The 10,710-nt window shown below is 41.6% G+C and overlaps 1 protein-coding gene across 4 annotated transcripts in view; it reads right to left on the bottom strand.

The window, feature by feature from the left end:
• ELMO1 (engulfment and cell motility 1) overlaps window positions 1–10,710 on the bottom strand; it is a 322,964-nt gene that overhangs the window by 271,300 nt on the left and 40,954 nt on the right. For 2 of the 4 annotated variants that reach the window (XM_075056741.1, XM_075056732.1), the window contains exon 3: window positions 2,678–2,827. In XM_075056741.1, coding sequence (XP_074912842.1) covers window positions 2,678–2,755 — 78 coding nt within the window. In that variant the 5' untranslated portion in view covers window positions 2,756–2,827. Of the gene's footprint in view, window positions 1–2,677; window positions 3,012–5,023; window positions 5,278–10,710 lie in introns of those variants that run through there. The other 2 variants (XM_075056760.1, XM_075056752.1) reach the window with 2 other exon arrangements.

Below are 10,710 nucleotides of genomic sequence, written 5' to 3'. Positions count from 1 at the left end.
ACTAGGAAAAGTTATGCGCCTCATGAAGTCAAGGTTGTCAGAAGTCATGCACCTGAAGGGGAGGTTTTTAATGTAAAGTTTAATAACATTTGGTGGAAAAAATACTCAAGTTCTTTTCAGGCCCAACACTTTCCAGTACACTACTGCTAATCACTGTAGTTTCACAATGACATTTCCTCACTTTGAAAATATTTTATTCTCTTCATTGCTAAGCAAAATATGCATATACACGGCAGGTGAATTGGGATACTGTGCAACTGAATATAAATAAATGCCACCATGCGTATACAGCAAGCTACCTTAAAAAAAAAAATAAATCCAGATTTTCCTCTGATCTCTTATATGTTATTTGTACTTCAATATTTGGAATAGCCTCAGTACCCTGAAAGATAAAGAGCCTGTGTCATGCTACAGTGAGGGTTTTTTGTTGTTCTTTTTAAAGTAATAATACAGTGCTGTTCTTTTAAATACTGTTTTTCTTGCTAGTAAGGGATCAGAGAGGGAGGAAACTGGTAATGCAAAGTTTTTAGGATTTTCTGAATATATGTCAAATGCTGCTTGAATGAGCAGATACCACCTGGGAGACACGCACTGGCTGCAATGTCTGGTCAATGGGAAAGTTGTTTCTCTTTTCTGCCTTCCTTTTCCCTCCTTCCCTTTATCATCTCTGACAGCTAGCCATCTGAGGTATGAATCATCTCCTCCACTACAGCTCTTCAACTAAATAGATGTTTTAAAGGAAACAGATTGGGGAAAAGTTAGCATTAAGTGAACCAAAGGCAGAGCTGTGTGTTTAGAAGCATGTATCACCCTGTATGTTTTCAGGGCTCATTCCCACATCGCTCCCATAGCTGAAAAAGGCAAATCTGCGGGTTTGTGTGTATGGGTATTAAGAAAGGATGTTTCTTTCCCATCTTCATTTCTTGTCACCACACCTGTATTTTCCATGTCGGAAAGGTGAGGAATGAGACCCTCAAACTTCATTCTCCCATTTCCCCCTGCATCAGGAGCAGGCTGCTGTTAGTCTTCTCCCTTTCAACCTTATTTTCCCTCTTCTCCCTGCTCCTCCCCATAAAGTGGCACGAGGAAGCTTGCAGACAACTTGGCAGGCTGGGTTGGAAGAGTTCTACCTGACGTAACTTAGCATTGATCTTTCTTGTCCCCTCTAAATCTTATGTAATAAAGGAAAAAGAAGGTTCCAGGACAGTAAGCTGATATATGATGAAATAAGGTATGAGGTTTTTTGGAGAGTTACTTTAAGCCGTTTTGTAAATTGAAAATAATCATTTTGGTATTACTTTACTGCTGCTTGGAAGGAGACTGCATAGCATTTGTTCATTTTTGTCCCCACTGTACTTGGTAGCAATAAGCTGTTGTTCATCGTGACTAACATGCATCCTTCCCTGAACGCAGTGTGCACAGTGTCTACCATTTGTTATATAAGAAGAAAAAAGTAAAACATTCTTCACTCCAGAAGGCAAGAGATTTGTATCTGTAGATATATGCTTACTAAAAAATTTCAGCAAATGAAAATGGAGAAGCTTGGCAGGTCTGGAAATCAAACTACAAAGTGCTAACTGCTTGGGAACTCCCCTTACCTCTAAAAAGGCTTCCAGAGTGCCTAAAAATCATACTGCTGCTATTTCAGCCACCCTCTAGTACCACGTTTCTACAAAGTTCACACAGGAATTTCCCAAGCATATGCCACAAAATGGTTAACTAGAAGTGAAACTGATTGCACTGCATGAAGAAATTAGGATCCCATTTCAGTAAAACATTTTCAGCATGAATTGAAATTTTCTCCTCTCCAATAGAACTTTATCATGTACTTGGTCCCCAGATACACTAGGGTCTAAAGCACATTATGAAATGCTTTCCTTCACTCTGAATACTGTTTACAGAAATAATAATTATTCTAAACAGGTAACATGCTGTATGATTTCAAAGCGTTACGGGTAAGCTGTTAAGAGGTTGCTTTTAATATTAATACATGTGCCACAAAAACAATCTCAGAGAAATCCAGAACATAAAGCATGGCACTTGTATAACTTGATTTGGTTTGTTTCCCCCCCAACCGCTCCCCCGCCCAAATTTCCTAAAAAGAACCTTTAATTCATAATTTTGAATTTGTTAGCTTCTGCACACTGCCTCCAGTCAGTCCACGAGGCTATTGCATTAGAAATAACCAGCTAAACAGGACAACCTCCGAGATTCCTGTACAGAACAGCAAAGATCCTTCTGCTCACAGTGCACCACTACTTAAGTTCCAAAATCTGCACTTGCTGCAGCCATTCAGTATGATCCTACTCCAAATGAAAAGCACTGACTAAAAATTCGAAGACTTTCCACCCAGAGGTAACAACATTACCACAATTTCACAGTTGAACAAAGTAAGGCACGAAAGTGTTAAGTGGGTCACACAAGCAGTAAACACCTTATTTAAGCAGCTGTTTAAAAAGAAAAAGCAAATCAGAAAAAACAGCTAAACACATCAAAAACATTAAGCAGTAAGAGAGGAAGAGGGTTACGCCCATTATAAAAAACACCTTTTACCACACACGCACTCACAGAAACATATGTGTGCCCCGAAGTAAACATAAAAGCAGAGACACACACATGCAGGGAAGAACTTATTTACGCACAAGCATTGGCTGAGCACGCATACACAGGCACTTACCTGATCTATTTCCATTAACTTGGGGAAGGCACCTGGCCATTCAATCGCCACCTTCACTATATCAGCAGGAGGGGGCATTGCGACGCTGCTGTTCTTCAGAGCCAGTACAACTGGACACTAAATACTGCAGAGAGTCTCTCTCATTCACACCTGCAGGGAGAAGGGGAAAAAAAAAAAAAAGAATAAAAATAATAATACAGCAGTTCAGACAGAACTCCAGTGCTGCTGCTTCATCTCCTACATTTTGCCTGGCTGGGCAGGTGGATGAAAACGTATGTGTGTATGTATGTGCAAGGGCAGAAGAATGGCACATATTACAGAAGCAGACACAGGACACAACACCACAACACGCTGCATAGCTCGACAGTCTGTTAGAAAGATGGCTGAAGCACTGAAATGTATGGTGAATAATAGCATGCATTAGATTTAAATAGAGAAACTATTTTTAAATATTATTAAATATGCTGGTAGGGAAAAGCGACAAACTAGAGGAAGCTCCTATTACAGTGTCACACATGGAGTCCCAGGGAACGTGACCGAATTGGTTAAAGCTGGCACTCCAGGAGAAGAGATTGCCCAGGAAGTTATGGCCAGGAAACACCGATTCTTTTAACTATAGCAATGATCTTCTGGGTGTTCACAAATAGATCACTGCACTATAGCAACCAGGATGTCAGGAAGAAGGCAGAACACACAGCAGTTTCCACATATACATACATACACACAAACACATACCCTCACCTAACGGATCCAGATACCCGTATAGAAATATTTCTTTATGGTAAACGTCAGACACGTGAACACACAAGGATACAGTATACATTAACAGTAAAATGATCAGCTACATAAAACATCATAGTTCTGCAAAAATATGAATATCAATAGGGTCTCATGTCAAACAGCGCAGGCTGTGAATTTTGGGGAAGGAAAGGGGAAGAACCAAGTCCTCAGGTTTTGCAGAATGTAAGTTCTGTCTCTTTTGGCTCATCAAAGTTTGTAACCTCGCAATAAACAACAAGCATTTTTCAAACGGGTGTAGTGCCTTTTGGAGCTTGCAAACAAACCTTCTGTACCCCTCTCCCTGCTCAGCAGTAGCAGAACTGCCAATGAAGTAGCACAGCTTTGCAATTCTCAGACACAGCAACCCATGCACCCTCCTGCAGGCTGCCAGGTTCCTGCTTGCTTTGCCAAATCCTCCATGCCGACGGTGGCGTTTCCTGCGTGCTCTGCCGAGACCCGGCAAAATGCCATCATGTATGACAAAATGAGAGAAGCTGTAGAAATCCCCAGAGGTGTAGTCCCACTTCTTCTTAGCAGAAAAGAGAAGGAAGTGGTGAAAGCATGGACACATGCTTGCACACATACCCCTTGAAAGAGCTAAGGCAAGAGATGAGCTGACAGAATATACCAGACATCCAAAAGCCACAAACAGGTACAGGAAAAAAAGACTGACCACCGTCAGTTGCTGCTGCAACTAACCCAGTCTAGCAACCCTTCTCCAATTGCAGCAGAAGCATGAACTCAGATGAGCCCAAACAAAATCATGAAGCCATCCCTTTATCAAGAAATTTTGTACCTTCGCCTCATACTACTTATAAGTGAGAGGTTGTCCAGCCTTCATATATATGGCTCTACCCTTCCTTTTTCCTTGTGTGTCCTCTGGTCTACTCTGAAAATGCTCAGTTCTCCATGTTTGCAAGCCCTGCTACATTCTACATAGGGTTCTCAAGACATACCATAAAAGCAGTTTATGAAGTTTAACACTCCAGCAATTTATTTCCAACCATGGCAGTTCTGATGCCGGCAGGCTCGCACATCTCCACAAAGCAAAGCACAAGGCAGTAAATAAGACAATGGACAGTCTATAAATAAGACTATTGCAGGAAGCCCCTTGAAAGACTAAACAACATGATTAAGAAACACAATGATATTGTCTACATTTGGTAGATGTTACAGGGACCGGGAATAAACACAATTAGAGCATGCAACTGGCTTGCTGGTTATTAAGAAGTGTCAGACATTCACTTTTGGCTGTCTTTTCCCCCGCAGAGCCTAAGCAGATGCAAAGTCCCCCCCAATTCTCCCCCGACACCTCCTGCTCCCGCCACTTATACCTTCCATGAGCGCTCCCCTTGCTGTGCAGTGCACTGACTCAACTAACCAGCAAAAAACTATTTTTGGTTATCTGGTTTTTACCAAATTAGGGTCAAACAGCTTCCCAGAGGTGGCACAACGTGGTGGGGAGGGGGAAGAGAAGCAAGACTTGTTGCCAGCAATGAGCTGCTAATCCACCTCTACAAGTCAAATGAAACCGAGATCTTGGCGCCTTTTTGCTCCCACACTCACCTCCTCAGCAGAACAGTCCTCAGTAGTCTCAGCCCAGTGATGTTTTGGTATTAAACTGCCCGCAGCACTTAAGCAGAGCTGGCTGACCCAGTGCCTGACTGACAGGCTTCTCCCTGCGTTCCCTGGCACAGCACCGCATCCCTGGCAGGAGGGATGCTGGAAGCCTCAGCCAGAGCCCGAGTTTACTGGCCGTGACACAAAAAGAGCAGCAGCAGCTCCTGCCAGACAAACTTGACTGAGGATAGCTTCAGATGAGTAAGCCCTTATTTTCAACAGTTTCATTTTCCCTCCATCATGTTTCTTCTACAGTTTTCAGGAAAAAAATCATCTGTAGGCCACATATCTATAGAGAGAGAAGGGAGACCTATAAAAATTATAGAATCCACCTAATGCATGGGCAAACACACTTTCTGTTAACTAGGAAGACAGGGAAGCAGCTCGGAGCACTGTCACCTCTCACCTCAGGCAAAGGGAAGGTAACCCACAGCCCAATACTTCCCCTAGGATGTTAGCTAGCTCCAAAGCTCACAACAAATGCCGGAGAAAAAACGTTGGTTCGTGACCACTGGCCATGCTACGAAAGCAAAATGACATTATGCAGCAATACATCTGCAGAAAACTTCCACTCTCACATACAAATGTGGGCATTAACTCTCATGTTGCTTTAGCAAGTTGTGGTCCGTCTTAACAAGTCACACAGGAAGAAAGCAAATGGTTTAAGAAAGGAGAGTCAAGGAAAGTTGATAGTAAGTTAATCAAATTCAGCTATGGAAAATAAGCATTTGCATTCCAAAGCAAGGTGCAAGAGAAGTCTGCCACAGCATTCAGAAGACAATTTCAGTGTGACTAGTTTTTAATGCAGGCTAGCACAGATCCCCTACATAATTATAATTATTAATATACGTATGCTTACACAGTCATAAAACACAAAGCAAAGTGACAGATCTTGAACTAATACAAATGGATGTAGTTCTACTTCTCCCACCAGGAGAAGACCAACTCGGAGGCATCAGAGTAGTCTGAATGCTGAAAAGCATATATAAAATCATCACTACGAATTTCTTTCTGTTTCTCGGTGGACATCCTAGTCAAATATGCTGACTTTTTTTTTTCCTAGTTTATAATCTTATGAATCCAATGCATGATAATTTAGTTTCCTTCTCCCTACGTGGCAATGCCAGAAACGAATATTGTTTTTTCTTTTTTTTTAGACCAAAATAGATGTTTAGCTGTCATCACAAAATTATGATTGCAAAGAAAATTCTGCAATCTACAGTGCTGACAATTACAAATGACCTACTATTTATTCCAGTGGTACACAGCGTGTTAGACATTGCCCAGTAAAATAAGGAAGACACAATCCCTGGTGTGAAACGCTTCTAATTTAGTAAGCAATTTTCACGATGTGAATAAAGAACTAGAACTGATCTGAACTGCTTTTTGTTATGCCAGCAGCAGTCAAGCAGTGAATAGGATACAGCCGTCGCTAAGATGTCTCGTTACAGAGTTTTCTCAAGAGCAACTCCTTTTTCCCTCCCAGTGGGATCCAAGAAGCACTGACACGTAAGAGCAACTTTGCAACTCATTTTTACGACATTTACTTCCAAGGAAGAATCTGAAGGCAACAGGATGCATGTGCGAGCATGAGTGTATGAAGAGGAGGAGGAGTCTGAGAAAAAGGAAGGCAACTTCCCATTATTTTCCCTTATACATGCACGCAGCTGTAACCTGGAGGAGGTTTAAGCAACTTTCATGCTCAGCAGCACACTATTTTATAATTTGAGGGAAAAACCTCTACAACCAAAACATCCCTACCACTTGAGTACATTTTCTTACATCAATAGGGTTTTTCAGAACCATGACAGATTATCCCATTAAAGTGCAAATTCTGTGAGTTATTACCACACACAGTGTATTTCTGCATTTCAACCAGGCTATGCAGTGCTTCCAGCAGTCTACTAAGCCAGTGTAATAAACACTCAAGTTGGAAATCAAAGTATGTTAAATTTTGTGCAAAAATGCATCAGCACAGACACACAAGCTCTCAATTTACCTGCCTGGTTCTGAGGGAGCACATATGTCAGTAAAAAGTATTGACTTTTCCCCTTCTACCTATGCATTGCATGTGGAAAACAGGATTTTATTCATGTATGAAATTAGTTCTCAGTAGAACTCATTTAAAAAAAAAACAAAACAAACAACAACAACAACAACAACCAAACTTGCTTTGCAATTTCCCTGGCACTTTCCATACAAGGATCTCAAAGTACTTTGAATAACTTATAGCTATCAGAGCACAACTCTCAAGAAATGAACCCTATTCTTACTCTGCGGACAAGAGAAAAAAAATGCAGGCTAATAGGAGTTACGTGACTCACTGTTCTAGTCATATATGAAAACAGCAGCCTACAACAGCTCATTTCTTCTTTTACAGAAGAGAGGTAATATTCAAACAGCAGGCCATGCCATTTCGTGAACAGCTCGAGTAAAGAAGTTAATGATTAAAAAGCGACCAAAGGAACGCCACGTGCATTTGAGAATTTAATAAAACAAAGCACGTGTTTCTCCTCCCTGGACAAAAGGCAGCGTATAGAGGAATCCCCTAGAGCCAGCACAGATCCCCCCAACTCTGCCCTTGCAGGCAGGTTTCCCATGGCATTTCTTCAAGGCACAACAAGGTGAACAGAAGGGAGGGCAGTAACGCAGCCCAGACGAGGCAGGACACAGCAGGTGCCGGCAGGGAGCTGAGCCCTGAGCCCAGGGACCTGCAGCCAGAGGAGAGACGCACACGGGTTCCTCCGCTCGGGACCTTACGTAAGTAACCGCTTCTTGTCAAACCTCATCAGCTTCCTCCGCTCGCCTCCTGCTGCCCCAGCAAACAGAAACTAAGTGGCAAGTTCAGCTGGAAGGTCCCTCGGGGACCAAGTCTGATTAACGATTTTAGAAAGATAATCCAACGCTGGATTAATATCCCCCAAGAGAGTTATTTCTGGAGCTGAACTGCATGACTGCACAGCCGAGTCTAAGGAGCTGTAAACATGCTCCACCATCTCTGCAAGAAATAAAAACAGGGCACAGAAGCCACGGGGCTGGATGTACACTTTGTGTACATAAAAAGGCTTTCATGCTGCCTTTTTCCCTTTTGTTAGGCATTCAGTGCTATTCACCCCTGAACTAGACAGGAGTCAGGGGCCCGGCAGACCCATATCAATAAAATCCACAGATGCTTCGCCACAAACAGAAGATAAAGCTCTACAGCAGCTACAAGCTATATTCTAGTAAGGGATGGAAAAGAGGGGATGATCTCAGAAAGCAGATAACCCGGGAGGGCTGCTATCCCCTCCGCAGCAGCCACTGACACTGCAGGAAGACCTGACCCTACTCAACGGACTTCACGGTTTAGAGCGGTCCATCAGCTTCCCAACAAGAATATTTCTTTGATGGTGAACCTGCAGTCTGCTGATCAATGATGCATCATTAGCCCAGGAATGCACCATTTAATATTATGATAAAATGAGCTTTGGACTCTTCAGGTTTAAATACACCACTTTACATCTCCAAAATACCTGGAAACCTAGTATTGGAGGAGATTTTAGGAATATGGGCGCGAAATGTACAGAACAGGACAGTTTTTGCCACTAGCAAAGCCGCCCAGGAAAGATGGTGAATATCTGTGTGGTTATCACCTGTCTCATTCTCACATACCCATAACCTTTTTTCACAATTTCATTCCAAGTATTTTACCTTTCCCACACTCATCTTGCTGTTCCTTTCCTTAGGAAGCATTTTTTGTGGCTGAGGTTTCACCATCAATGACAGGCCCACTTTCAAAAAAGTACTCTTCAAAACTAGAGAGAAAAATAGGCTTTAATGGGTGCTTGAAAAGAAAAGGTGGAAGAAAACACAGCAGACTGGATGTACTCAGAATACAAGCAAGCAGGCTGTTTGTTCTTGCTTCTGAAGCGCATATTGAAGCATACCAGCAAAATTCAGGTACTTATTTAACTTGAACTCCCCCACTTCTTGGAAGATAGCTTCTTGGAAGATCGCTCTACTTCTACTAAGGAACTTTTAGTTACACGTCTATAATTCAGAAGAGAGAGGAATAAAAACTTGGGTTTGATTATTCAAGGTATTGAACCTTTGTGACAATTTAATTAATATTCATATACTATCCACTCAGATAAAGATACTCTGTTTACTAAAGATGTTAATATCTGAACTCTTCAAAGAAGAGATCAGGAAAGTACCGAACTCAAGTATTCAAAAGACTATTCAAAGAAATAAAAAAAAAAAAAAAAAAAGTTCAAAACAAAACAATACACCCACACCAAAACAAAAAAAAAACCCAAACCACCAACACACCAACAACAACCCAGCAGTCGAAGAGGTAAGGCTGCACAAAAAAAGCATGATTTTTCAAAGGTGCCGATTACCTGCCTAGCATGTGGAATTTAAAGACCATGCAGGTATCAAAATCAAACACTACTCTGAATAAAATGTTAGAATCCACTTAAACTTTTCACAGTTTATCAGGGCTTGCTGCTTCATTTGGGGTTGTTTCTCATCATTGGGCTGTACTCCAGATGTTTCTAAACTGAAGCAAGCAGCAAAAAAATACACTTTAAAATCCAGCTGAATACAATTTTCTTTTCCTACCTCTCAGGGTAGTCTCACATAACCTGAGAGGTAGGAGGGACATAATGGGAAAAAGATGAAGACTCAATTTCAGCCAGTGGTGCTGCTGTTCTTAAAGGGTTGTAAGGACAGAATTAAAGTTTTCAGCAATAAGAAAGTTGGAGCGGAGAAGAAAGGAAAAAGGACACTGGTACTGTGAAATAACAACTAAAATAAAGCAACACTAAATATTACAACTCAAAAGAATGGATGCAATGGTGGGGGGGGGTGCTTTTTAATGCTTAAGCTAAGCACACTCCAAAGGACTCCATTTCCGGTTACACTGGACTAAGTTTATTAGAGGCTGGTTGAAAATATGCTGAAGAGAAACAGAGAAAGCTCATCAAAAGTGCTGTGACTCAGGAAAGCAATTTTGAATAGAATTCAACTAAGAGTAACTAGCATGATCTGCCTACGGTACTTGGGACTTTACTGGCATTTGGATAAATCAGGGGGTTAGAAAGGACACACAAAAGAGCGTCTTGAGTCAAGATGATAACACCTTACTGCTTCGCTTCAGCACAGGCCGAACCAAGACAACGATGACTGGCTATATCTCAAAGGAGGTAACAGATATAAGAAGGTAAGCTCAAGGTTGGGGAGAAACCCTAAACTTCCCGCTAGAAGCAATATGAAGCAGCAGCGTAAAAAACAAAGTATTTTTTACCCTATCAATGCTTATGACACATACAGAGGAACTCATGGTACAGTCAGGAAGTTAGCAGTCAGATGGAGGAAGAGAGGGCAACAGAAATGCATGAATGGTAAAGGAAATAACCAAGTTAAGGAACAGCACAGACAGGATGTCGAAGATTGAAAAAACAACAGAAAGATTTTCTAAAGAAATCATTGTGCAAAGAAAAGTACTGTGGAAAAGAGAGACACATTGATACTCCACAGTGAATAAACAGAGCTTGATGCTCATCAGAAGTAAAAGAAACAGCAAAAGAAAGACTGGATACCATTTATGAGTCTAATGAGGACAGAAAAGTTTTGAAGACACCAGCCTT

This window comes from Buteo buteo, chromosome 2 (genome assembly GCF_964188355.1).
Source record: "Buteo buteo chromosome 2, bButBut1.hap1.1, whole genome shotgun sequence".
NCBI classification, from domain to species: Eukaryota; Metazoa; Chordata; class Aves; order Accipitriformes; family Accipitridae; genus Buteo; species Buteo buteo.
The sequence above is the reverse complement of the archived record's forward strand: the minus strand, read 5'-3'. Positions and strand labels throughout refer to the sequence as shown.